The sequence below is a fragment of the Xiphophorus maculatus genome, chromosome 6, assembly GCF_002775205.1.
Source record: "Xiphophorus maculatus strain JP 163 A chromosome 6, X_maculatus-5.0-male, whole genome shotgun sequence".
NCBI lineage: Eukaryota > Metazoa > Chordata > Actinopteri > Cyprinodontiformes > Poeciliidae > Xiphophorus > Xiphophorus maculatus.
The window spans coordinates 1,633,932-1,661,896 of NC_036448.1; the positions used below are offsets into that span (position 1 = coordinate 1,633,932).

Consider the following 27,965-nt stretch of genomic DNA (forward strand, 5'->3'; position numbering starts at 1 on the left):
TTTCCACTGGTTCAATGCCAACAAATGAAGAAATAGGTTCACTGCCTGTCATACTAGATCACAATTAGGTTGTTGTCCTGGTTCGCTCTGAAGTCCATTCACCCTCTTCTACTCTTCAATTCATTTCCATTCCTCATGAAGCAGTTTTCCATCCACTCCAAAACTCATGACATGGTTCTCAAGCCAGCCATTGATGAATCACATGAGTTCATGGGAGATGTTGCTCTTCTTGATACATTATCAGCCTTTCTGAAGTTCGGCTTTAGATCCCGAAGATGTTACATGTACATCTAGTGGCACACTGTTACAGTAACCATCATCAATGCTTGAAACCTCTACAGAAGAGATTAACTGAAGCTACAACCTAAAATGCTTTAGTTGGCACTTTTCCTACAAGTGCAGGAAAAGTCAAAATCAACTATGGTAGACCACTTTCCTCCCCTGAAGCAACTTCAACGGCACCCTGTAGAAGACCAAGCTGCAGTGTGCCTCTTGATGTGAGAAAGAATGGCATTGATCATTTTCCAACATGGGAAGCCCAACAGAGTTGCAAGCACTGTTCTGGAATCACTTTGCACACATATACTGTAAAAAGTGTAAGATACAGCTTTGCCTGAACAAGGACAGAAACTCTTTTGGTTCCTACCACGATGTGAAATAAATGGCTGTAAAAAGTTGTTGGTGGAAAAAAAAACTAAAACTGTTCCATATTTTCTAAATGTTACAGGCAACATTTGTTTTTACATCTAAAACTCACATTGTTGTGAGCCAAAAGTTCTAAGAAAAACCTGCCGTATCAAATGTGATACAAAAAATATATCATAAAATAAATGACATGGCAAAAAAAAGATTTTTAGATTTTGCTTCAAGGTTTCATGAAGCTCCTCAAAAAATACACATTTCATTGTCTGAAATGCAATAACATCATTTCATGTATAGCAAAGGACACATTTGCAGCTAAAGATTCTTCCAACAGCAGCATGTGAAAAGCTCAGTCCGTTCTGCTGCACTTCTTACAGATTTTCTTCAGTGTACGGCTAATCTGGTGATTATTATTTGCATTATTCTATTAATAATTGGATAGCAAAAGGCACTTAATAGGAGGTTTTATTTTTGAAGACTTTAACCAGGTGAAGCTAAAATTATGCCACTTGACAAACATAAATATGGGTAGAACATATATGCAGAGAATTTTTTTTTTTTTATCTTAACAAAAATCAAAATGTATATTTTTTGTACAGTTTTGGCTTCATTACTGCTCTGGTTATGTTGTTCTTTTAACAAATGGCCTTTTATTAGTCTGCATGCTCTAGTTAACAATTCATCCATTACTAAACTAGTTGACAATTATTACAGTAATCATTTAATTGCTATTAATCATTTGTGCCCTAAACAGCACCAAATATTGGTTCTGACTCAGAAAGTCATGAGACGAGCCTCACCCTGATGATCCTGTCAGAGCGATGCCGTCGCCGTATGCGGTTGAGGCCTTCCACAAAGCGAATGAAGCCGTCCAGCAGGACCCAGTCCCCACAGCCACCCATCCCAGTACCCGCCCCCTCTCCATACACGTCCCAGTGGCCCTCCCCGTCCGCCACCCGCCGAGCCCCTCCGGCTGGCAGCAGCAGAAAGCGGGTCCGCCAGAACTTCAGTGAGTCGATCAGGCTGTTGGGCAGAGACAAACTTTTCAACATCGCTTCAACCACACATCTGCAGTGCTTTACTTCTGCTAAAAAATTAAAGAAAACTAAGGATGAATTATTTTACTTAACTAGAAAAACATAAGGAATTTGTGCAGCTAAAATACAGGTAGGGTAAAGGCGCAGATTTAGATTTAAAAAAATGATTTTATTCAGACAAGGAGTCTGTTCTTGATGGAATGAGATAGGCATCTCTCCAAAGAGAACAATATAATGTAAGAGAAAGTATTTATCTGGTAATAAATAATTTCAGATTTATCTACATTTTATACAAAATAGCAAGTTGCAAATTAATCATACCTTTGTCAACAATCATCATAAAAGTCCTTATTGCACTCAAAACCCTTATTTTATTTTTATCTTTGGTGATGAGCTCCATATCTTTGAGTTTGTCATCACTCTAATCTTTGGCCTCAATAAAACTCCATCACATTCAAGTGAAGGAAATATTGTTGCACCGATTGCAGTTTTCTGATCAGTCAGATCTTTTAAAAGCCTGACTTACCAATTTTTTTGTCTGAAATATAGTAACAAAGTCGTCAAGTTGGCAACAGTGGAGTGACTTAATAACCGCCCTGTGCAGACCAGACCTGGTGAGTGACCTGGTCAGTTAGTCCTCTCTCACTGCAGAGCAAAAGAGGACAGTGACTGCTGTTCAGACGTCTATGGAAGTAGACAAGATTGGCAGATAAAATTGTGTAAGTATCAACCAATCACCGATCACCCAAAATAAAATAAATCAGGGCCAACTTATTGGTGCACCCTAGAAAAAACATGTTAATATAACATAAAGGTTACTGTAAACTTAAATCTGCCAGCGGTATGAATAGTATAACTAAACAGTACCTTTGATGCAATGCTTTTAGTGAAGGAATATAATAATCTTCATCAGTGAGATTCCCACTGCCACTGCGGTCCTTGATGTTCTGCTTTTCAGCTTTTTAAGCCTCTCATTGTTTTGGTGATTGCTGGTACCCATGAGCAGCCATCACCAGAGTTACTCTAGAGATACAAGCAGTAACTCTACCATCACAGCCAATCAGTGAGAGACGGATACTATCTGTTGCTACTGAAACAGCTTAATAACAGAGCTTTGTTTAGTAACTAGGATCAATTAAAATGTAAGTGTGACTGAACTGAAATGACTTGCATCAAGGTGACATTTGTTATGAATTGGCGCGATACACATAAACTGAATTGAATTTGAGAAGGTGATAATGGAAAAGGCACTTCAAAAAGCCTTCATTTCCAAACCAATTATTCAATCAGATTAACATCTGGAAACTCTGCAGCAATCACATCAGAGAGAGAAAATAAGAAAAGATCCTTACTATATACATATATAGGGTATATGTGTGTGTATATATCCTATATACACACACAGTTATATACAGTTCCCGGTACATTAGTGCTGTTGCTAGGCGCTGCATGTTTCTGCGACAACATTCATTTGTGTGCACCTGAAGTCCTCAGAGCCAGCCGAGCAGATGTACTGGTCCAGGTAGTTCCACTTGTATTCCTCCAGCCGCTCATGTCCAAACTCCACCCAACAGGACACAAACTGAGCATCTGAGTGTGGAGGACACAGGCTGTAGCTGTACTGGATCTGAGCTGATTCATACGGATACCTACAGACACACACACCAAATCCTCACTTCCTTGCTTTAAATTGGAAACCAAAAAGTATAAACAGTTTTCCCCCCAAACATGTTTTCTTTTTAATTATTTTAATGAAAACTACTTTAAAAATATCTGTCATGCTAATAAAGAAAAAACAATACTAAAATCAAACCAAAATGTCATTACTTGCCGTCTATATGTCATTGAGTTTAGTCTTTTTTAGTTTTTGCCAGAGTAACTATCAGATAATCAGCTGTAGTTTTTTCAGTAGTAACAAAAAACATGCCTTTTAGAGGTTTCAAGAACTGAGATTGATTTTCAGTGAATTTGAGTTGGATGATATCAGAAGCACTTACTTCGGCAGGTAGCGAGTGACAGTGATGATCTTGTCTCTGAGGCAAACCTTATGGAAGGTGCGGCCCATGCTGAGCCAGTAAACCGTCTCTTCTTCCTCCGCTCGACGCAAAGACACCAGACCTGGGGCAACAACAATGGCAAAATGCTGTGGGTTTTTTTTTTCCTAGTGTTTTCCTGTCCCTTCATAGGCTGCATCCCCCATGCATAGCACTGACCATGACAAAGATAATGCTGAGGACAAAAATGAAAACTGTTGCTTTAACACTATGCTTCAAAAAGTATTCATTTTCGTTTAGAAGTTATTTTCTGAAATCTAAATTTGTGTTGTGTTTTCCTCATAGCTGTATGCCAGGAACTGGTTAGTTCTCTGGATCAGATTTAGTTACCTCTAGTGTACAGAGGACTGCTGCCAAGGGGCGTGGCCACCGCAGGAGGAGGTTTTCTGTTGTTTGTTTGAACTATTATTTGATATCCCTGCATTAACCTCTGACAGATAAACTCTTCAAACACCTGAGACGCCGTCATCACTGGAGCTTCATCTTCGCGTCTATAAAAAGAAAAGAGAAAGGCAAAGTCATGGTCAAAAGGAGGATATCTCCCTGCCAAAACAAGTACAAACAATTTTGTCTTCTAGAGTAGAATGAAGAGTTAAACATTTATTTGAAAAATGGGGTTTTTAATATTATTGTTAACCATTTTAGAATTCATTCATCATTTTCAAACAATAAATTCTTGTATTATAGTTTCAGAATCCTCTGAAGTGGATTGTACCAACTCGGGAGTACCATTTCTGATCAGTTCACAAAACTCCTTAATGCCTTAACAGTAGTGGGCACATTTCCACTAATCTGCTAATGCACTAATATTGGAGATTTGAAAACACAGCACACTTAGCTTCCAGTAAAATAAAGTTGTAATAATATGAAAATAAAGTCAGAACATTACCTGAATAAAGTTTTCCTGGAATAAAGTAATATTACCTGAAGGTCATATATTAGGAGAATGAATTAGTAATTTTATGATAATTCCATATCCACAAATAATAAAAAAGTAAAATGGGGAAAGTTGAATATATTGTGAAGTTATACTTTGGTTTCAGTTTTACACATAAAGAAACACTATCTTTCAATACAAAATCCTCAAATAATCACTAGCAGGACTTTGAAAATGTATCAGTTATTTTCACAATCATTTCAAAGAAAGACTCATGGAGCTGATCTCTACTGAGGATTTTCCTCATAAAACAAACTTTTCTCGTAATTTTAAGACTTTCTTCTGGTAATAATGCGTTATGATTCTACTGATATTGTGACTACATGCTTATAATAAAAAAAAATTTTAGTCTGGCTGTAATACTTCATTGTAGGATTGTAGACCCTTATTAGTATATATATATATATATATATATATATATATATATATATATATATATATATATATATATATAAAATTCCCTTCTCACCCACCGCGGGTGGTTTTTATCCTCTGAGCTCGGGTCCTCTACCAGAGGCCTGGGAGCTTGAGGGTTCTGCGCAGTATCTTGGCTGTGCCAAGGACTGCACATTTCTGGACTGAGATGTCTGATGTTGTTCCTGGGATCTGTTGTAGCCATTGGTCCAGTTTGGGGGTGACTGCCCCGAGGGCCCCGATGACCACAGGCACCACTGTGGTCTTCACCTTCCAGGCCCTCTCCAGTTCCTATATATATATATATATATATATATATATATATATATATATATATATATATATATATATATATATTAGTCATTTCTAAAACTCCGCCTCAGAAAGTCATCACAACATGGCTCCTCTATTCACTCTTTAACAATGTTTTTTCCCAGAGTTTCACTGAGAAGTGGCTTGCACAATAAGCTCAGCTGATGTGCATTTTCACCAGGTGTTTGCTAACAGTTGCTGGCTATTCTGAAAGAGCTGAGTGGGGGAGTCAAAGGGGAGGGCTGGTCTGTGAGGCAGAAGCTCAGAAACTTGGAAACTGGATGAATGAATCAAGGCAACACTCCAGGTATGTTTTTGATGAGGAAATAACTTTATAACATGATGAAAGTGGATTTTACATAATACTGCCCCTTTAAATTGTCACATTGTTTACCTTTCTAGATCACTGTGTGGCAAGAGGTCATAGCAGCCTTCAGTGTAGTCATTCTGCAGCGTCTGACGGTCAGGGAAGTAGTCGGTGGTGAGGGGGAGGCAGGCTGGGGTAGTCAGGGACTTCCAGTCCACCCCCACCGTGCAGCAGAAGCTGGGCACTGTCGGGGGTGCAGACAGCAGCAGGGCTTCACACACAGACCCAAAAATCCCCACCGCAAAGAGAATGACATGTACCCACAGTGGAGAGCCACATGTGTGGGAGGGATTTGGGAGGAAAGTGGAGTGAAAGGGCAGGAGTCAGGAGTGAACAGATAGGGAAGACATGAAGATGGAAAAGAAGAAGAGATGATAATGCAAACACAAAAGAAGAAGAGAGAGGAAGAAAAACAGAAGTGTTACTTTTAATGACGCCATCTCCCCCTGCTGGTGATTCCTGCAGGGGGCGTAGCTGTGCAGCAGTGATCAGACATGCAGATTGCGCTCCTGAAACAGTCACTCTGTGAGCCACGTCACCCACAAGCTGAAAGTGTGTCCTAAGCTCAATCAGGGTGCTGAGTGGATTTAAGCAGAGAAATTTCATTATTCATGCTAATAAAAGGTAGTAGGAAAATTCCTAATCAGAAAGTTTGTGCCAAAGTAGTAGACTGTTTAAAGTTTCACAGAATCACCCAATTAATTATCCTCAGAGAGAGAGAGATGTGTGCTCAACATGCAGTCATGCAGATAAAAGGCAGAAACAAACTAAGTTTAATACAAACAGATCATGGTGAGGGGAAATTAAGGAGCTCTAACTGATTGGCTATAGATAACAAAACTCTGAGAAACCAGGAGAGATTCAAGAAAAAAGCTTAGGAAGAAGTGGACAGAGGGAGGAAGATCCCACATGACCTGTGTGCGATGTCTCTACCTGCGACCCCTCTCAACAGACACCCACTGGAGAACCCTGTCTGCCAAAGCTCAATAAGCCCTCACAGGTTAAACACACCTCTGAAGGTTTATGGTCATCATCAGTTTGGTGATTAATAACAATTTCAGCCTGCTGGTGAAGCTGTACAACAATTTGAGCAAGCCTTAAAAAGATCTCATTTTAGTCCAGCAATGATTGGATGGACTCACTCGGATCAGCACCGCTGGAGAACTCCTGGAAGGAGGCGCTTCGGTTGCTCAGAGGTCCTGCACACAATTTCACAATCACACAAAAGAGAAAGCAGCAGTTATGAGATTTGTGGTTGACTATTTACACTGATTAGATTGTTTTTTTTTTTTGTTTTTTTACACATTTTCCTTAAAGCAGCCAAACATTTTAAAATGCTTTTATTTGACCTTGCTAGAGGTCATATAAGAGTCTAATATATGTGAAAAAAACAAAACAAAATCAGGCCTGATTTTCTACATACATTATCAAATATACTGTATATTATTGTAAAAACAAATCACTTCATAGTGAAACTGTGTGTTTTTGATATTATAATAACTCCTCCATGGGCTGCCACCTTATCGTGGTGGAGGGGTTTGAGTGCCCCAATGATCCTAGGAACTATGCTGTCTGGGGCTTCATGCCCCTGGTAGGGTCACCCAAGGCAGACAGGTCCTAGGTGAGGGACCAGACAAAGTGCAACCCGAAGACCCCAATGATGAGTAAAAACATTGGACTTGGCGTTCCCTCGCCCGGACGCGGGTCACCGGGGCCCCACTCTGGAGCCAGGCCTGGAGGGGGGGCACGATGGCGAGCGTCTGGTGGCCGGGCTTTTACCCATGGAGCCCGGCCGGGCTCAGCCCGAAGAGGAAACATGGGCCCCCCCTCCCATGGGCCCACCACCCGTGGGAGGGGCCAAAGGGGTCGGGTGCACTGTGTGATGGGTGGCGGCCAAGGGAGGGGACCCTGGCGGTCCGATCCTCGGTTGCAGAAACTGGCTCTTGGGACGTGGAATGTCACCTCTCTGGTGGGGAAGGAGCCGGAGCTAGTGTGTGAGGTCGAGAGGTTCCGGCTAGAAATAGTCGGTCTCACCTCGACGCATGGCTCTGGTTCTGGAACCAGTCTCCTTGAGAGGGGTTGGACATACTTCCACTCTGGAGTTGCCCAGGGAGAGAGACGTTGGGCAGGAGTGGGCATACTTGTTGCTCCCCATCTCGGCGCCTGTACGTTGGGGTTTACCCCGGTGAACGAGAGGGTAGCATCCCTCCGCCTACGGGTGGGGGGACGGGTTCTGACTGTCGTTTGTGCTTACGGGCCGAACGACAGTTCAGATTACCCACCCTTTTTGGAGTCCTTAGAGGGGGTACTGGAGAGTGCTCCTCCTGGGGACTCCCTTGTTCTGCTGGGGGACTTCAACGCTCACGTGGGCAACGACAGTGAGACCTGGAGGGGCGTGGTTGGGAGGAACGGCCCGCCCGACCTGAACTCGAGCGGTGTTCTGTTGCTGGACTTCTGTGCTCGCCATGGATTGTCCATAACGAACACCATGTTCAAGCATAAGGGTGTCCATATGTGCACTTGGCACCAGGACACCCTAGGCCGCAGTTCGATGATCAACTTTGTCATCGTTTCATCGGATCTGCGGCCGTATGTCTTGGACACTCGGGTGAAGAGAGGTGCGGAGCTGTCCACTGACCACTACCTGGTGGTGAGTTGGCTCCAGTGGTGGGGGCGAAAGCCGGTCAGACCTGGCAGGCCCAAACGTGTTGTGAGGGTCTGCTGGGAACGTCTGGCGGAATCCCCTGTGAGACGGAGCTTTAACTCCCATCTCCGGCGGGAGGAGTTTGGAGAGGCCATGGAGAAAGACTTCCGCACGGCTTCGAGGCGATTCTGGTCCACCATCCGGCGTCTCAGGGGGGGGAAGCGGTGCAGCACCAACACTGTTTATAGTGGGGATGGTGTGTTGCTGACCTCTACTCAGGACGTTGTGGGTCGGTGGGCAGAGTACTTCGAAGACCTCCTCAATCCCACCAACATGCCTTCCACTGAGGAAGCGGAGCCTGGGGACTCTGGGTTGGGCTCTCCAATCTCTGGGGGCGAGGTCGCCGAGGTGGTTAAAAAGCTCCTCGGTGGCAGGGCTCCGGGGGTGGATGAGATCCGCCCGGAGTTCCTTAAGGCTCTGGATGTTGTAGGGTTGTGTTGGCTGACGCGACTCTGCAATATCGCATGGACATCGGGGGCAGTTCCCCTGGATTGGCAGACTGGGGTGGTGGTCTCCCTGTTCAAAAAGGGGGACCGGAGGGTGTGCTCCAATTATAGAGGGGTCACACTCTTAAGCCTCCCTGGCAAGGTCTATTCAGGGGTCCTGGAGAGGAGGGTCCGTCGGATAGTCGAACCTCGGATTCAGGAAGAGCAGTGTGGCTTTCGTCCTGGTCATGGAACACTGGACCAGCTCTACACCCTCGGCAGGGTCCTGGAGGGTGCATGGGAGTTCGCCCAACCAGTCTACATGTGTTTTGTGGACTTGGAGAAGGCGTTCGACCGTGTCCCTCGGGGAGCCCTGTGGGGGGTTCTCCGGGAGTATGGGGTACCGGGCCCTTTGATACGGGCTGTCAGGTCCCTGTATGACCGGTGTCAGAGTCTGGTCCGCATTGCCGGCAGTAAGTCGGGCTCGTTTCCGGTGAGAGTTGGACTCCGCCAGGGCTGCCCTTTGTCACCGATTCTGTTCATCACTTTCATGGACAGAATTTCTAGGCGCAGCCAAGGTGTTGAGGGGATCCGATTTGGTGGCCTTAGGATCTCATCTCTGCTTTTCGCAGACGATGTGGTCCTTTTGGTTTCATCAGACGGTGATCTGCAGCTCTCGCTGGAGTGGTTCGCAGCCGAGTGTGAAGCGGCCGGGATGGGGATCAGTGCCTCCAAATCCGAGGCCATGGTCTTGAGCCGGAAAAGGGTAGAGTGCCTTCTCCGGGTCAGGGGGGTGTCCTGCCCCAAGTGGAGGAGTTTAAGTATCTCGGGATCTTGTTCACGAATGGGGGAAGAAGGGAGTGGGAGATCGACAGGCGGATTGGCGCAGCGTCTGCTGTCAAGCGGGCGCTGTACCGGTCCGTCGTGGTGAAGAGAGAGCTGAGCCAAAAAGCGAAGCTCTCGATTTACCGGTCGATCTACGTTCCCACCCTCATCTATGGTCATGAGCTTTGGGTCATGACCGAAAGAACGAGATCGCGGATACAAGCGGCCGAAATGGGTTTTCTCCGTAGGGTGGCTGGGCTCTCCCTTAGAGATAGGGTGAGAAGCTCAGTCATCCGGGAGGGACTCAGAGTAGAGCCGCTGCTCCTTCACATCGAGAGGAGCCAGTTGAGGTGGCTTGGGCATCTGGTCAGGATGCCTCCTGGACGCCTCCCTGGTGAGGTGTTCCGGGCACGTCCCACCAGGAGGAGGCCCCGGGGAAGACCCAGGACACGCTGGAGAGACTATGTCTCTCGGCTGGCCTGGGAACGCCTTGGGATTCCCCCGGAAGAGCTGGAAGAAGTGGCCGGGGAGAGGGAAGTCTGGGCCTCCCTTCTGAAGCTGCTACCCCCGCGACCCGACCTCGGATAAGCGGAAGAAGATGGATGGATGGATGGCTGGATGATATTATAATGACCTAGAAATTATTACTAAAAAAACAAAAAACAGCTCCACTGAGGAGGCCTCTTAGTGGCCCTGGGACCCTAAGCGGCTGCTTAATTTGCTTATGCCTGTGTCTGACTCTTAATCCGCTCCACACTGGGAGAAAGAGAGAGCTGCATCAGGAATCTACAGAGCTAGGAGACAGCAGTACGGTTGGTTGAGTAGGATACCACAGCTGTTGTTGCTCCCTGGACTCCCAGTGAACTCTTCCGTTCCTCCACAAATGTAAAGGCCGTTCTCGCCTGCTTGCCTGGAGGTTGTTCGCCTTAAAGACAAAGACAAATCGGCATTTCTCCATCTTCCCTGACTACAGGTGGAAACTGACTGCAGAAGAAATGCTTGGTCCCAGAGTGAGTCTGTCTTACCGTCCTGTGGCTTCATGATAAGCCAGCTCCAGTAGCTCAGCAGATGTGTGAGTTGGATCTTTCTGCTGGCTGCCCTGTAGCTCTGCCATGTTCTGCCTGGTCTGGTGATGGATCTGGATTGCCTCTCCAGAAGGACCTGAAGAATAAAGTAACACACATTGCCAATTAGGTGAATAGTAGCATATTTAGAAGCCTCCATTTTGGTAAAGACCTGATCATAGAGAAAAAACTTTTCCCAAAGATTTGGGATTCATAGAGTAGACCTGTCTCTACAACATAGTAGCTTGTTTTCTTTACTAAATCTTTGTCTATATTTATCTGATGTTGAAAAAACACAATTTTCCAATTTAGATAAGAAATGAAATTAAAATCAAACGTGACCAACCTTGTAAATGCCATAGCTCATTAAAAATCATGGTAGCGACAGATGTAAACAGTTACATGAAATATCTTCACAATTCAGCCATGTCACTAGCACTCATCATCAGCCATCAGAGGAGATGTTGCCATCTTATTCTAATACTGCATTTTGGGGAAATCGTAGTTGGCCATTTTACAGAAAAACTATGGATTCACCACGTTAGAATGACACCCAACTTTTTAGGAGCTGTGTGGTGCTATGAGAGCTCTGGTCATTGTCAAAGGAATAAAATCAAACCTTTATCCTCATTAATCAAAATCAAACCATTATCGTCTTCTTTAGTAACATCCAGCAGCTGTTAATTATGTGACTCGTTTGATGCAAAAAAAAAAATTAAGTCTGTTGCAGTTTTGCGAAATACGTCTACTTCAATACGGCTGAAAAATCACCTCATCCTAGTTCAAAAATGTGAGGGTTTTTTTTTAATTGGTGTGTTTCCATTTAGCTAATTTATTTTCATAATTTTGATTTGTGCAATTTCATGGTCAAAAGAATTAATGATGTCTTCTCACCAACAGGGAAAGTGTGCATCCAGCGGCGCCGGTTGGAGGTCAGCTTCATGGGCATCCTGGATGGTGTGAAGGGGTTTATGAGCGCTCTCTGAGGAGTGTAGCCTCCAGGACGGATATGCAGGGTGGACTCAGCACTGCCCACTGTGAACCTGCCGGGGGCGCTGGAGTCCCGCTGAGAGTCCATCATTTTCTCCAATAACTCTAAAGAGCAGCATGGAGGTGACCACAGTGAACACATCACGATGGAGGCACTAGAGCTAAACAGTAAGTTACCTCTGGTGCTGGTGTATCCCAGAGAGCTGCTGACTTCATACTGCGCTGGAGGACCCCGGGGGATCAGCAGCATGTTGGACACAGGACCCAGGCTGTCATCGGAGGCCAGGCTCGTCTGCTCCTCTGTTCCCCCTGAACGGACAGGAGAAGACGTGCCGATGCCGGTGCTGATGTCCACAGAGCCCCAGCTTTTCCTCCCACTCATCTCTTTGTCTCGACCAATCCTAGAAGAGAGGAAGAAATATTATGGCCCCCATTTGTGGAATGGTCTGCGAGAGAACCTGAGGGCTGCAGAAAATGTCGTCTTCAAGAGTAGCTCAAGACCCATCTTTTTAACTGTATTTTCTGAATTGGATCATTTCTGCTCAGTTAATATATATTCCATACAGTTGTTTGGTTTTGGGTGGGTAATTCTTTGTTTTAATTGGAGGGTTTGTTTTTACTGATCTGTACATCACTTTGAGCTGCATCTAGTATGAAGGGTGCTTTGTAAATAAAACTGACTGATTGTCTGAAGCATCTGTTCAATAGAACAAACTCTCTCTCATATTGATTTTTCAAAAGGGACTGCTCAAGTGAAATTACTGATTGTTTATGTATTAATATAGTTTGTTACATCAGCAGCGCAATAAAAGCTCTGGATTACCTGAAGTTGGAGCTCCTCTGAATTCGTGATGGACCTGGAAGCCGGAACACCTGAGCATCATAGGCATCGTAATCTACCTGTATAGGCAGGCTGTTGTCTGAGTCCTTTGGAGAACAAAGAGCTACAAGAGTCCATCAGGTCAGGGTCGGATTCCTTCTAACAGATCAAATAGGTCAGATGGCAACTGGTAACTTACAGTGGTCTTTGTTGCTCTTCTGGATCTCAGCATGAGGCTAGAAATAAGATCAGTGTTCACCAAAGTAAGTTCAGACATTTAGCTAACAAAAAAACATAATAGTAAATTAATTAGTTGGGAAGACTAGAAGACGTACCTTGCGATCAGCCAGTTTGATCCGAGGAGTGAATGAGCTGCAGGAATTCTGGCTTTTGGACGTGTAGAAGCTGCAGAAAAGAGACAACATTAACCCTGATTTCTTCATTGTACAGTAGAAGTCAGAAACTCTCAAAGTTAAGGGCCGAAACAAAAACTGGATTCAAATTTTGATTCTTGAACAATTATACTCACATTACAGAATTTCACAGTAATGATGTGAATGGATTCACCCTGAAGCATAAGGCTCATTTTCAAAGTAATTATATTAGAATTTAAAAACATTTAAGAACATTTCAGTGCTTTAGAATGGATCTCAAATATTAAGTGAGTAAAACAGAAATCGGCTACTTTTCAGAAGAAAATAATTTGGTAAAAGTAATTGTAAGAGCCATTCATATGTAGAGACCTGCTGAATTAATTAGAATATTATTGAAAAACACATTTATTTCAGAAACTTTATCACACACTGATGGAACACATTGCACAGTTTAATTACGCAGATTGATGTTTGGAAGTTTTTATTTCTGTTAAGTATGATGATTTTCTGTTTATAGTTACTGAAAACATGACATTTAAAATTTGAATTTTACACAAGACCAAGAAAAACTATTTTAAAAACAGAAATATGAGCTTAATGGAAGTATGTTTAATACCTGCATAAGGGTTGTTATTTTTAATTTTTTTTTTATTTGACAAATGAGACTCATTGGGGCATACCGTATATTCCAATTTATTGAATATTAATGTACAGTGCTGATCAGAACTCTCCATACACTCATCATGATGGCAAACACTGAAGGCCATTACACAATAGAACTGAACTTTGCCAGAAAACCATCCAAATGAAATGGCATCCATCATTTCTTAGAAGAATAGTAAGACGTTTGTCAGAAGCTTTTTGATGGCAACAGAAAGTGTGGTTTCTCTGTAACTGGCTAAATATTAGTAAGAGTGTATGTGTTTATATTTGAGCTTCTCTGCATTATTTTTAGTCTACGTGATTTTAAAGAAATTCCACCCCTAATTCTAAATATTTATTCTTGATTTACCATTTGTAGTTAACTGCTCCTACCTGTGGTTGATCCAGTGGGGAAGGTTGTAGTCGTCTCCTACACGTGAGTCCCCAGGTGTCGTTTTGTTGTGCAGCTTAAGAAGAAATGACAGAACAGAACTTGTAAATGAGCGTATCAGAAGCAACAACACTAGCTATGTTTCCATTACCAATCTGCGCAAATCTTTATCTATACTAACGCCGCAAAATTTTGCAATTGCGGTGTTTCCGTTAAATAAGAAATGAAATTAAAATCACACGTGAATACGCTTGTTCACGCAAGAAGTCATTAAAAATGATGGCAGCAGTGAAAGCAAACAGTTACATGAGATATATTCATAATGCAGCCACTGCGCTTAACATCATCCGCCAATGGAAACATTGCCGTCTAATACATAACAACAAGTCCCTATACGTTGGAGTGGCTATGTATGCGGCATTTTGGGGAAATTGTAGTCGGAGATTTTACAGAAGAGCTATGAATTCAACACGTTAGAATGACACCCAACTTTTATGAACTGTGTGATGCTGTGAGAGCTCTGGTGGAGCCAGCAGCACACTGTCAAAAAAACCCTCCTCCTACTACTTCTTGTCATCTTCTGTGTGGTTTTTGCCAGTAGTAACATCCAACTATTAATCATGTGACCCGTGTGATGTGGAAAAAAAGTCTTTCTATTGCAATTTTGCAACATACATCTATTTTGATACAGATGAAAAACCACCTCATCTTAGAACAAAAACTTTATCAAAAACCGACGTGTTTCCATTATGTGAATTTATTTTGGCAATTTAAATTTGCGCAATATTATGGTTAATGGAAACTCAAGTACAGGCTCATACTTCAGAATGTCTCACCTTAAACAACGGAACAGCGTGCAGTGGCTGCTCACCCATACACACTAAGTCTACACCGATACCTACAACAGGTCAACACAATTTCATCGTTTGCCTCATTCACACTTCACATGTTCTCTTCATTTGTGAGGAGACAATGATTGCTTTCTGACCATTATCAATCATTCGCTGTTTAGTCAGTATCATAAGCAGACGGTCAACTTCAAACACTCCTACTCCCGGAGTGATGACCACGGACATCTGGCCAGTGCGGTCAAAGTTACGGTTGATGTAGTGCTTGTCAAACACTGAGGGAGACATGTAGAACATATATTAGCCTTTGTAAGGTAAAACGAGTAAAACATTTTCCAAAGGTGTAACAATACAGCAATCCACATCAATTAAATTATTAATGATTCAATTACATCGAGGCAAAATGAAAATATTTCCACAAGAACATCCTCATCTTTAAAATGATGCATTTGAAATGTGTTTCCATTTTGAAGAATAGGTTAAGTGGTTCTGTTCTGCTCACATGTTTTGTTTGAGACACACAAAAAAAGATGAACGCTTAAAGTCTTCTTAAATGTACTGGTACATAAAAAGGAACTGAAAAGTCTGTTAATTTATTAAAGCTTAATATCTATCACATTTGTTTCTATATGAGTGAAAGGTCATTAAGGGCAATATTAAGCTAACGGATGAAAAAAAATGCACTAGAGCATGAAAAACACAAGATTATTTTGAACAGGTGATCTATTTTTTTATAAAATAAAAAATGCTTTTTTTCATTTAAATGCATGGTGCTCAAATTATGAATTATTTTTGCAAGTGTATATATATATATATATATATATGTAATTAATGTGCTAGAAGGGGATAAGATGCATCGTATCAACTTGTGAATTAAATCAAAATCGCATCATGACAGACTTTCTATGTTTGGATGACATCATACTGTCAACCAAATAAATCGATAAATCTGGTGACTTAAAGGCCTTATATTTTCACAAGCATCAAAAAGACATCAAACTCGTTGATCCTTTTCATCTTAGCAGTAAATAATTTCAGCATTAATCTTTGTTTACTCTTAACTAGGAGCAGCTTGGTTATTAGTGGTTTAATATTCTTTTGTTGCCTTGCCGATAAAAGTTCTGAATGGACCGGATTTGTCTTATAATTCATAGAGTAATTTAGCACCACCCTCCTCCACCTGTTTCTGTGCATTGCTCACTATCTGGTTGAATGAAGGCTTAAACATCACTTTGATCATGGCTTGCAAAAAAAAAAAAAAAAAAAGATTAATTTTTCTAACTACAATTAGTGACAGTCCCCCCAAAACCTGCAGTGAAACCATGGAAACTAAAGGAGCACCAGTTGTTATCGATCAGATTGCAGTTGGAGATTTTACAGAAGAGACCGTCACAGACTGTCTTACTTTTATTACATTTCTGTCAAAAATGAAATAAGATTATGTTTCACATTTTTATTTTAAAATTACCAGGGCATTTTTACTCCTGTTAATCATGCAGTGGTAGATTAATTCTCTTACCATTGTAGAACTAAATATCAGACCAACACAAAGAATGCATTCCAATACATCTAGCATATATTCAAACTAACTGGGGGGGCTATAGTGTAGGTTCATTGCATCAAATGGTTAAACCTCTTACTTTAAAACCATTTGCTCCAACTATTTTATGCATAACCCAAGTAAAAGTAAAACCCAAGTGAAACCTTTAAATTTTTTCCAAGTTTCTAGCTTTTTCTACAACACAAAGAAATGTCTTGACACACAAAGCCATAATGTTACAAGAAGAGGTTCAGTCTTACACCACTCACCATTAAAAGAAAGATTAATGGCCTCCAGGTAGTTTCCCTGCACGGCAGTGGAATTATAACCAACAGGAAAACCAGCTGGCATCAAAGGAAATGAACAAAAACTTTAGGTTATAAATGGATCCTGATCCATTTATAAGGTCAGAAATGATTTGGATTTCTCCACTACCTGCTTCTTTAAGTCGAACCAGAAAAGGGTACTGAATGAAGAGTTTCTTGATGGTGACCAGTAGTGACGTCCACTCATCCCGTCTCTCATTCTGAGCCACAACCCTGATCACAAAAGTGTATATTGACTGCTTCTATCAAACATCGCCATGGTGATGGGCTTTCCTTCTGTTGGTATGCTTACCTGTAGAAGTCTTCATAATAATGTCCCTCATGATTCTGTCTGACGGATCCTCTTAGATTCTCAGGAAACTCCTCTGAGGGGTTTAACAACATAAGCAAAATCTTATTTTAATATTGCTCAGAGAATAAGATCAATCATCATATCCACTCACCCAAAGTTTTGGCGTTGTAAAATGTGCGTGAAAACAGTACAACGGTCACTTCATGACTACAGTTCTTCTCCTGTCAACATGAAATGTTATAAATGTTAATCTTTTTTTAAGTTTTTTTTATACATAACGTTTGGTGATTTTTAACATCCAACCTGAACTATTACAGGAATACATATAATGGAGTATTAGGGCAGGCAAAGAAAAAGAAATTAAATATGAGAATAAAGTCATAATGTTATGAGAAGAAAGTTGTACTAATACAAGAATAAAGTCAAGGTCAAATTTATTTACATAAATTTACATAAATTACAAGGAAAAAAACAAACAAAATGCTAAAAGGCGTCAAAAGGTAAAAGATTCAACTGTCTAACATTAGACAGGGGAAAGACTTTAAAAGACTGTTAGATTAACAAAGACACTGGAAAGGAAAGGGACACAACACAAAAAACATTTGTGTCAATGTGTACAAAAAGCCAGATCATGAGAGAGTCTTCAAAAGAGATTTAAAAAGCTCCAGAGTTTGTGCTGATTTATAACTTGCTAAAAAAAACATTAAGGTAAGGTCAGGGAGTTTTATTTATATAGCACATTTTCAGTAACAAGGCAATCCAAAGTACTTTACATGAATTAGAAGAAAATACAACACAACAACAAACCAAAGGAAAGAGCAAAAGAAGAAAAAAGAAAACAAAAAAGTAGAACCCCATGTTTAAGAATAAATAGTCTGTGATTTATCAACTAGTAGGGGTTTCTCTGGATTCTTGTTTTGATAATGTAAGGTAATAAGTACTTTGTCTAGAATCAGGGGTCTCAAACTCCAGTCCTCGAGGGCCGCAGTCCTACAGGTTTTAGATGTGCCACAGGTACAAAACACTGGAATGAAATGGCTTAATTACCTCCTTCTTGTGTAGATCATTTCTCCAAAGCCTTGCTAACGACCTAATTATTCTATTCAGGTGTGGTGCAGCAGAGGCACATCTAAAAGTTGCAGGACTGCAGCCCTCGAGGACTGGAGTTTGAGACCCCTGAAAGATGGAGGAGTTTCTCTGGATTCTAAGTTTGTTCTAATTCCTACTCTGGTGAGTGAAATCCTCTGGATCTTTTTGTTGTAGCTAATCGGTTTGATTCCTGTTCTGGGTTGAGTGAATATATAAACTAGATGCTCCTGTTATAAGTATAAGTACTCCATAATGTATAAGCTACAAAGAGTTTCTCTGGATAGCAATAAGCTAAATATTGGTCTAAAGTACAAGACCATACAATTCCATGGGTGACTTCAGGAGGGGCGAGGGGACGGGAAGGGGCACTTGTTTCCATAGACTTCAGGAGATTTGAGATAGACCGACACAAGGGAGCCAGATTCAGAATAAACACATTTCCTTTAGATCAGGCAGACTTGAAATTTTCATCCTCCCTAGAGTCTCAACAAGTACATCTCTGTTAATGGCAGTCATCCAAATTAGCGTGGTCATTCCCACTGGGCCGGAACTAGCAACTTCTCCAAGATCAATTCCATCCTGCTAGTGAGTTTTAGTGTCCAAAATTTGCCTACGAAAGGATCGGATCCAACTTCAGCCTCTGCCTCACAGCATGTCAGTCTGAGTGTTCGCTAGTCGGCCCAATCCATCACACATTTGTCGATATACCAGGTATCTGCCAACTCCAAACAGCTAAAATCCTGTTATCATGACTCCAAATAAATCCAGGATGTATCCCTCCGGGTGTGTCCCCACAGTACAAGTGGACTCTCCTCTCCCCAGTTTTCTCATTTAGAAAATTTGATCAATTGCATTGAAACTAGTTAACCAGATAATTTGTAGATTTGGAGGATGTGCAAAGAAAGGCTGCAAAAAAGCAGCACAAAAACAGAGCAAGCAGGGGGAGAATGGGTAGTGAGGGGAGCAGAGGAAAAAAGCGTCTGCCTTCACCGACTGCTTTGAGGTGAATGCTGCACCAGGCTGGCCAAGCTTAACCTTGGCCAGCTGTCTTAGATGAAAAAAGCTAAATTGGCCACTTTGGTTCCTGATCTTTGAACCGAATCTGATCTTAATGGATGGATGCATTAAGAACTAACCTCTGTATATGGGGAACCCACTCCTATATTTTGGTTTCTTCTATTTGATTTCAAATCCTGGTCCAGATTATTATTTTTAGTCATGTTGCAATACATAAAAGCTTATGATTAAAATGGGCTTCAAACAGAAGTGTTGAACAACACTCTAAGAATAAATTTAGCAACAGGTCAAGACTGGAGGTTAGTAAAACAACAACTAAAGGACACAAACCTTCCATTTAGTGAACAGGTCAGACAGGAAACCACTGACCGCCTTCTCAAAGTACAGATCCCCTAAAAGTAAAACATTCTAGTAAAACCTTTGTCTTTGAAGATGCAGAAGAAGGAGCTGCAAGTTAGATACCCCTCAAGTATGACTTACCATATATGTCAAAATCCCACATCTCACAGCTCATCTGGATGAAGATGTAAACCATAGCAGACGTTGATCTAAAAACCACCTGAGAAACCAGAACATCATGTTGATATAATTAATAACTCAACATGAAAGAAGTGCTATGAAGATAAGATGAATGTATTGAGGATTGACTTGGATGTTTTGCTCCTTGTTTCCAAATATGCCTTCATTATTTTTCTAAAAGGACAGTGTGGTGAAATGATGTTTCAGTGTCTATTGAATGGACAATCGGGTCAAATATATGGAGGTACACTGCCTGACCAAAAACAAAGTAAGACAAGAAAGAAAAAAATAAATAAAATGAAATCACACATTATATTTCCTTTCACCATGTCTAGCTTGGATTACAGAACTCACACACAGATATTGTTTTGATAAGCTTCTGCAATATCATCACATTTATTTTAATCCAGTGTTGCATTCATTTTTCACCAACATCTTGTATTGATGATGGAAGAGTCTGACCACAGGTCACTTTTTCTCCAGACAGAATAGATCAAAGATTCTCAGTGAGGTTCAGGTGTGAACTCTGTGGAGGACGATCCATGTCTACTCTCTCAATCACACTGTCATAATTTGAGCCAAATGAATTCTGGCAATAGCTGCATTTCCAATAGCAATATATTTGCACAAACTGAAATTACTAAAATAAATTTTCTTAACGGAAACATGTTAATTTCAAATAACTTTTTTTAAATAAAAACTTATTGCGCTATAATGAGGTGGCCGTGTCTACAATATTCTTTGAAGAATTTGAATTAATTACTTACAACAACATATAATTTTCCTACGGGATTAATAAATATTTTTGAATATAATTGAATTTGAATTGACTAAAATAAAATAGATGTATTTTGCAGAACTGCAATGGAAAAACTTTTTCACATCACACTAGTCATATGATCAACAGCCGGGTGTCACTACTGGTGAAAGTCATGAAGTAATCAAGTTTTTTTGTACAGTGCATTTCAGCAACAAGGCAATTCAAAGTGCTTTACATCATAAAAACATGAAAATACACCACACAGTCTTCTGTGTAAACATTATATTTTTACTGTAAACATTATATTTACCGTATTTTCCGCACTATAAGGCGCACCACATTATAAGGCGCACCTTCAATGAATGGCCTATTTTAAAAACTTTTTTCATATATAAGGCGCACCGCATTATAAGGCGCATAGAATAGACGCTACAGTAGAGGCTGGGGTTATGTCATGCATCCATTAGATGGAACTGCGCTAAAGAGAATGTCAACAAAATAGTCAGATAGGTCAGTCAAACTTTATTAATAGATTACAAACCAGCGTTCTGACAACTCTGTTCATTCCCAAAATGAATAAACAGCTGTTTTATTATTTTCCCCGAGGTAAAGTCAGTGACGTGGTATTTTCGTGACACAGTTTATCTTTTAGCAACAGCAAGGCATAACATATAGTGGAGGGGAACTTTTCCTCGATTCAATAAACACATAAAAAACAGTCTGATACTGTTACGGTAAATCAAACGTTAGTGCAATCACAATATATATCCACTTCCGCACCATTGATACCGTGTGACTGATCGCCTTGAGTTTAAACTCTGCGTCATAAGCGTGTCTCTTAATAGGAGCCATTTTGGGGTCTTTACACAAAACCCAGCGTGCACCGCCGCTTCTTCTTCTACGGGGGAAAATGAAGTCGGCGGCTGCTTACCGTAGTTGCCAGACCTGTTGTGGCTCAATATTGGTCCACATATAAGGCGCACCGGATTATAAGGCGCACTCTCGGCTTTTGAGAAAATTGAAGGCTTTTAGGTGCGCCTTATAGTGCGGAAAATACGATAGTCAAGTGCCATTATTACATATCAAAATGTTGGTAAGTGTTTCATTTATTATGGTTCAAAAGCAACTCTAAACAGGTGGGTTTTTAGTCTTGATTTAAACGCACTCAGTGATTTGGCTGTTCTGCGGTTTTCTGGAAGTCTGTTCCAGATGTGTGTTACCTAGAAGCTGTTCTATGTACCACCCTGCTTTTCCATGTTTGGTTCTGGTTCTGTGGATGCAGAGCAGAACTAGAACCAGAAGACCTAAGAGGTCTGGAAGGTTGATACAACAACAGCAGATGTTGTATCAACCTTCCTAATGTTTTGTATTGCTAAGCTGTCCAGTGATTTATAAACCAACAGTATTTTAAAGTGGAAGGACTTTAGAACTGGGTGATGTGCTCTATCTTCCTGGTGTTAGTGAGAACATCAGCAGCTGCATTCTGGATCAGCATTCTATTGCCAGCTGAAAGATAATTGCCCATGCACTAATTATCTAATAGGAGGTTTGTACCTATTTGCTAAGTTAAATTCAGGTGGCGACTTCTGTTTTTTGGCCAGGCAGTGTATATTAACAGTGTTTGTATGAGACTGTGTACAACTATGGATCAGTAAAATTAGCTATAAAAATGTCACCATATCAAAGCCGGACTCTCCAGGAAAGCTCCTTACTCATTTGTTTTTCATAACTTACTCTGGTATTCTCACTAATGTAGCCACAGGTCACTTTTTCTCCTTTCACCCATAATTCACTGGCCTGGGCTCTGAAAAAAAAAAAAAACCCAAAACACCGAAACATTAACAACAGTGAACATTAACCTCAACTAAACAGTGTGTCCAATGAAGAATAGCACCCAAAATGTCAGAATTTATCAGTTTTGATGTCAGCTTATGGCACACTTCGGTCGCAGGTCACATTTTTGTCCATGTGGACTGGCTGAGCAGTGGAGGAAAATCAAGCTGTTATTAGCTGTTCAGTAACGCAGGACTTGAGGTTTACTTTGAAGCTTAGAAAGTCTAATTGAGAAAATGTTCCATAGGCTGATCTACAGTAGTTGGATCACTGCATAAACTTAAATATCATGAAAAACCTTTCAGTCTGGACAGTGTGGGAATAATTACAGAACCTTAAATACTACAATATAAAACCGTCAAACAGTCTCTCCAGTGAATGTTTTGTGTCTAACTGCGCATATGAGGCGATGGTTCTCTAGACCGAGCAGATGTCTGAGACCTGTGGGATGGAGTCGGGACTTTATCAAATACAAAAGAGGCTGTTCAACAGTTTGCTTAACATGTTGATAAAATAAGACTTTGCACTACAACTTTTGTAGTCTGAATTTGACCGTTCAGTAATGTTCCTGGTTTGGTGTCTTTTCTTATCTTTCCAGTAAGGGTTTGATGTGTAAAATACAGAGATTCGATTCTGATTTTTAAGGTCACGATTTGACTCAAAAACTATTTTTAATTCAGAAACCAATTTTTTCTATGCAAACAGTCTAGAGATTCTGTTTACATTATGTGACTGAAATTAGCTGTCTGGGTTTTATTTTAATAAAGCAATACTAAAGGAGTATTCAAAATACAAACAGTGGGCAAGAAGGTCTTCTATGTGGTCAGTGAATGCATAATGCAATATGCAGTGCAATCACAAATACCAGTGGCAAAGACGTACAAAATCAATTTAATTTTTTTTAGACATTTTGAACAGACTAAGAATTCCCAGGACTAGGGATTGTGATTTTCTATAGAATCGATCTTTTATACACATCTAGTAGTAACAAATAATTGTTTCTGGTCACCAGCTTTATCAACAAAACTGTCGGTTCTTCAGGTTTGCCTAGTAAACTTGAAACCAGATGTTTACATATATTGTATTAAAAACTATACAACTTTTTGCCACACACTGACATTAAAAGCACAGGTCAGAATATTTTCCGTATTTGACCAGTTATTTTTTAAATGACGGGAAAATTTGAAGCCCGTCGGTCATTTGACAGGTTATTATTAACACCCCTGATTGGTGCTCATGGGCAGACATTATAGACTTGAAGCAAAGATTTCATCCCAGAGGCAACTAAAATCAATTAATAAATACAATCCTTTCTGAATATGCTATAGTGGACACTGAACTAAATGCGTCTTTCTGACCGGAGCTGACAGCGTGTTGAAGAGTTACGGACTGGACGCTTTGGAGTGTGTGGTTAGGAAGCGCATTTCAAACCTTTGGCTGACATGACGCGTTTAATTCCAGTCTCCATTAGAATAGAGAAAACTAAAGAGTTTTCAATGTTATGTTAATCCATTTATAGTCTAAAGAGAGGTCCCGGCAGTTTAACTTGAGGAAATAAATAAAGGTGCAGAAATTAATCAGGCTGTAACAAGCGCAGTGCGCTGCACAGCTAATGCGGACGTGCCTCCGCCACTGCGAAGAATTAAACTGAACTCACCCAGCGGTTTTAACAAATGGAGCATTACCCTCCTGTCTCCAATAGGAGAGCGGCGCTCAGAAGAGCGGCAGACGTAACACCTGTCCGTTTTGGAGAAGCGAAACCGCGCACAAAGATCCTCGTAAAAGCGCACGCCCGGACCGCGCACAGGGTAAAAAGCTCGCAGAGTTCAATTGATCGCTTTGGATCAGACAGATCCAACTGACTGATGAACCAGTGCAGATTTCTCTGCAGATGTGGACCAGGAGGAATTTATGAAGCTGTGTGTTCAGACCGCAGTAGGTGAAGTGCTGGTAATTTAATTGGAGTCGTTTAATTTCACTTATTATAAGTTATTGGGGCCACAGTCAGTGGTTTTTGTCACTCCAGAGAAAAAGGTAGATGCATTCATCTCCTTTATGTGTGATGGGATCTGGATTCACGTTCAACTAGGTGAATATTAACTAAAAATCCCCAAAGTAGCATATGTTAATATGATTATAATTTGACGGGTAAAAATAGGAGATTTTGGGGTTTTTTTAATGCTGTCCGTCAAATGATGGAGAACAAAAAAGTCTAGGGCAACTCCTGATTAAAAGAGACATTTTTAGGGCCAGGACTTTAACACATTAGTTTTGATCAATAAATGACACATTTTCTGAGTGCAAAATAGATCTTGACACCACATCACAAACCACAAGAGGAACAGTACGGACATTTTAATGAAGGGAAAATTTAAGTAGAACAACAATATTGTAATGTCATATGTCCTTATATTGCATAATTTTATTTTGCACAGAACTAAAAAATATATACTTAAAACTGCTAAATTGCTGAATAAAATTACATTTCAGGCTTCTAATCCCAAGTTTCCAAAAATTTTTCAAAGTCAATTCAACATCAAGTCCTGTGAAGCCAATGTAACGTACCTGATTCCTGCGAACTCCACTTTCTGAGTCACATAAGCACAAGTGCTCACCTAAAACACAAATGACATAAATTACACACAGTATTAAACAAACGGCCAAAAAAAACTACACTAGGATAGAAAAATGTGTTCAGTCTCTCAGGGCTGCAAAAATAACAAGACAGAATTATCTTATTTCAGTCCTAGTTGGGAAGTTCATGCAGCTTTTTTTGTTATCTGGGTAGAGCATTTTTCTTGGGTAATGCATATTACACTTTAATTCTGCAGTAAAAAGAAACCATGAAAACTTCACAAATGTATGACATATCCTGGCCAGAAAGAATGTTGTTCTTGTTGTTGCCACTTCAAGGGTGGGGGTAATGGAACTGATTTCCTTGTTATTGTGGAGTATGCATTGGCAGCATTCACATGGCCCACCAGACTCTTCTTTAGCCTCCACATGTCTCCTCGGCCAATGTACTGATCTTTGAACGTCAGTTCCACCAGATCGAGTGTTACATCCTTTTGGTGGAAAACACAAATTCGTTAGAAATTCTGCACTACCAGCAGGTGAACAAAGTTAAAGTCAGTCAAAATAAGCATACCTTAGGGTCAACTATATTAACAATAACATCCTGATAGGCACGAAGCTTGAAAGCCTGTGCTACGGTCTGGTCCACACTGATGGTCTCTGCAAAAGAAGATGATGCCCAGCATGATGATGCAAAGCATGAAGTCATTGCAAAGGTTCTGCAGTGTGGCATCAAGAGATTTATGGCAGATTTGATGGTTTATGCTCCAAGATGTAAAAAAATAAAAATAAAAAACTTAGAATGTGACAAAACAAAAAAGAACTAACTTTTCTCTGCACAAGGTTCACTTCAAGTTCAACCCAGAAAAATAAGGTGGCCAAAGACAAAAGATTTTTTTTTTATTATTTCTCACTATCCACTAAGATAAAAGTGGATAGTGAGAGCTACATTTGAGCTCTCAAATGTTGAGAGCTATGTCCTTGCTCTCAACATTTTGAGAGAAAGGACATAGCCAATTTATATATAAAGACACACCAATCACTAAAAAACCTGACCTGCAGATTCTGATTTCATTTTTTTTTTCGTCTGAAAGAAATCTGAAATCAGTAGTCACTAAGTATAGCAACAAAGTTTCTAAATTGGCAACAGTGGGGTGACTATAGTTAACCGCGCACGTTAAGACGTGACCTGATGGGTGGGTCTGTCAGTCAGTCCTCTCTCTCTGCAGTGCAAAGAGACAGTGGTTGATTCTTAGAAAGTAGATAAAACTGGTGGATGAGATCGGCTTCACATGCAAGTTCCAGCTGATCACCGAACTCCCAAAATAAAATAAATTGGGGTGGATTTATTGTTGCACTCCTATTATGGTAAATGGCCTGTACTTGTACAGCTCTTTATCAAGTCCAGAGGATCCCAGAGCACTTCACACTACACTCATTCAGCCATTCACGCACACATTCACACTGATGATGGCTAGTTTCAGTACACTAGCCAGCTGTGGCTTGTCCTGGGCAGACTGACAGAGGTGAATTATAACTTATTCTAGTTCTGTACTTCTTGTTGGTCACCACTGCTGCAACAACCAAGCCTCAGTCAATGCAACTAATCCCCCAGGATAACACTTTATTTACCTTTCTGAAGATCCTCTTTTAAGCTTTTCACCTGAAGCAGAAGAGGACTGCAAACCAAAAGACACAGTCATATCACACTCATCGAGTGTCAACAACAAATAAAAAAAGTTCAGCAAAACAATATAAGCCATCCAGATCATCATTTCTTGTTTTAAGTCATCTCACCTGTAGTCATCTGTAGGGTGAGCAATCTCAATTATGTCTCCCAGGTTGACTTGAGGGAAGATTTTTGGGTTGACAACCAGCTCATCATCTGCTCAGTGAATAAGCTCATTTTCAATACAATCCCACTAAAACATTTACATCAATAGGTGCTGACTGAGGCATTCAAAGTTTCTTCTTACCACTTCCGCCAAAACCTTTCTTGTGCAGTACGAGTTTATAAGACTTATTTGTCTTCATGCTGGAACAGCTAAAGAAAGAAAAGTTTGCCAATACAGGTTATTTTTCATTTAAGCTAAAACTAGAATAGTGCCCGACAAAAGTATACATTACTCTTGAACATTTCAGATTTTTTCACATTATAAACACAAATTATTTATAGAGCCTCTCAAAGGTTTATAGATCTGAAGTTTTACTGGGCCACATGAACATGCTTTGATCTAAACTACCTCTGGCTGGATGTTTAGCTAGAAGCTAACTCTTGCTATACCAGATTTTCGTCTATGACTGCACTGTATTTAGCTCAATGCAACTTCCCTATATAATAGCATCCCCACTGCACGACGCTATTACTGTCATTTTTCACTGTGGTAATGGTGGGATTGTGGTGATGTGCAGTGTTAGTTCCTAGATGTAGCATGTAGCCCCAAAAGTTTACGTTCCTTGATGCCTTGAACTAAGTCGATGCTGCAAGTACAATTTGAAAATATAAAAGCTAATACATTTATAAAAACGAATAAACACTACATGTAATCGTACCTGAAAACACTGGGAGCCCCAACTCCCAGAGGCAGCTTTGGAAAGGTAACGTTTGCCGTCTAGCATGGGACTCCGAGAAAGCTGACGTGTAGTGCGTCAAATGACCACTAAATTAACACGAACCCTTCAGAACAATTCGTGATGTTTCTATATATTCCCACATACATTTTATTTTTAATATAATGAAAGCAATGAAGAACCGTTTAGGCTGTACGTATATTTAGTCCTATACTAGCTTGAAACGGTCCCACAACACTTCCTCCAAACCTCTATCGTGATTGGCTCTCTACATAAGAAGCATCAAAAGCTGTAGCGTGATTGGTTCTCTACTGTTTGAAGATTGTTCGTTTGAAAGAGTGCTCACTTCGGCTATGTTATTAGTCGATCCTACTAAAAGTCTAATACTCGGTGTATGGAGGCATTTTACAGCGTCAGCTTTAAAATAACAAGCAAATAAGTCAGTGTTTCAGCTGTTTTACAGTTTTCTGGAAGTTTGTTCCAAATTTGTGGTGCATAGATGCTGAAAGCTGCTTCTCCTCGTTTGGTTCTGGTTCTGGTCTGCTCTGCATCCCCAGAACCAGAACCTGAGAGGTCTGGAAGGTTGATACAACAGCAG

The 27,965-nt window shown here is 40.8% G+C and overlaps 1 protein-coding gene across 2 annotated transcripts in view; it reads right to left on the reverse strand.

Annotated features, from left to right (window-relative positions):
- depdc5 (DEP domain containing 5) overlaps positions 1 to 27,965 on the reverse strand; it is a 47,747-nt gene that overhangs the window by 17,804 nt on the left and 1,978 nt on the right. Inside the window, exons 1-30 of one of the 2 annotated variants that reach the window (XM_023335922.1) lie at positions 27,350 to 27,878; positions 26,773 to 26,840; positions 26,594 to 26,681; positions 26,429 to 26,475; positions 25,371 to 25,456; positions 25,204 to 25,287; positions 24,788 to 24,837; positions 22,124 to 22,193; positions 19,591 to 19,669; positions 19,441 to 19,502; positions 17,156 to 17,225; positions 17,005 to 17,077; positions 16,822 to 16,925; positions 16,656 to 16,730; positions 14,987 to 15,121; positions 14,835 to 14,896; positions 14,001 to 14,074; positions 12,927 to 12,996; positions 12,791 to 12,827; positions 12,595 to 12,715; positions 11,949 to 12,172; positions 11,676 to 11,876; positions 10,743 to 10,878; positions 10,548 to 10,642; positions 6,906 to 6,962; positions 5,791 to 5,974; positions 4,064 to 4,224; positions 3,677 to 3,797; positions 3,161 to 3,328; positions 1,443 to 1,665 (exon numbers count right to left, since the gene is read on the reverse strand). In XM_023335922.1, the coding sequence (XP_023191690.1) occupies positions 1,443 to 1,665; positions 3,161 to 3,328; positions 3,677 to 3,797; positions 4,064 to 4,224; positions 5,791 to 5,974; positions 6,906 to 6,962; positions 10,548 to 10,642; positions 10,743 to 10,878; positions 11,676 to 11,876; positions 11,949 to 12,172; positions 12,595 to 12,715; positions 12,791 to 12,827; positions 12,927 to 12,996; positions 14,001 to 14,074; positions 14,835 to 14,896; positions 14,987 to 15,121; positions 16,656 to 16,730; positions 16,822 to 16,925; positions 17,005 to 17,077; positions 17,156 to 17,225; positions 19,441 to 19,502; positions 19,591 to 19,669; positions 22,124 to 22,193; positions 24,788 to 24,837; positions 25,204 to 25,287; positions 25,371 to 25,456; positions 26,429 to 26,475; positions 26,594 to 26,681; positions 26,773 to 26,830 (3,015 nt within the window). In that variant the 5' untranslated portion in view covers positions 26,831 to 26,840; positions 27,350 to 27,878. Of the gene's footprint in view, positions 1 to 1,442; positions 1,666 to 3,160; positions 3,329 to 3,676; positions 3,798 to 4,063; positions 4,225 to 5,790; positions 5,975 to 6,905; positions 6,963 to 10,547; positions 10,643 to 10,742; positions 10,879 to 11,675; positions 11,877 to 11,948; positions 12,173 to 12,594; positions 12,716 to 12,790; positions 12,828 to 12,926; positions 12,997 to 14,000; positions 14,075 to 14,834; positions 14,897 to 14,986; positions 15,122 to 16,655; positions 16,731 to 16,821; positions 16,926 to 17,004; positions 17,078 to 17,155; positions 17,226 to 19,440; positions 19,503 to 19,590; positions 19,670 to 22,123; positions 22,194 to 24,787; positions 24,838 to 25,203; positions 25,288 to 25,370; positions 25,457 to 26,428; positions 26,476 to 26,593; positions 26,682 to 26,772; positions 26,841 to 27,349; positions 27,879 to 27,965 lie in introns of those variants that run through there. The other variant, XM_023335921.1, reaches the window with a different exon arrangement.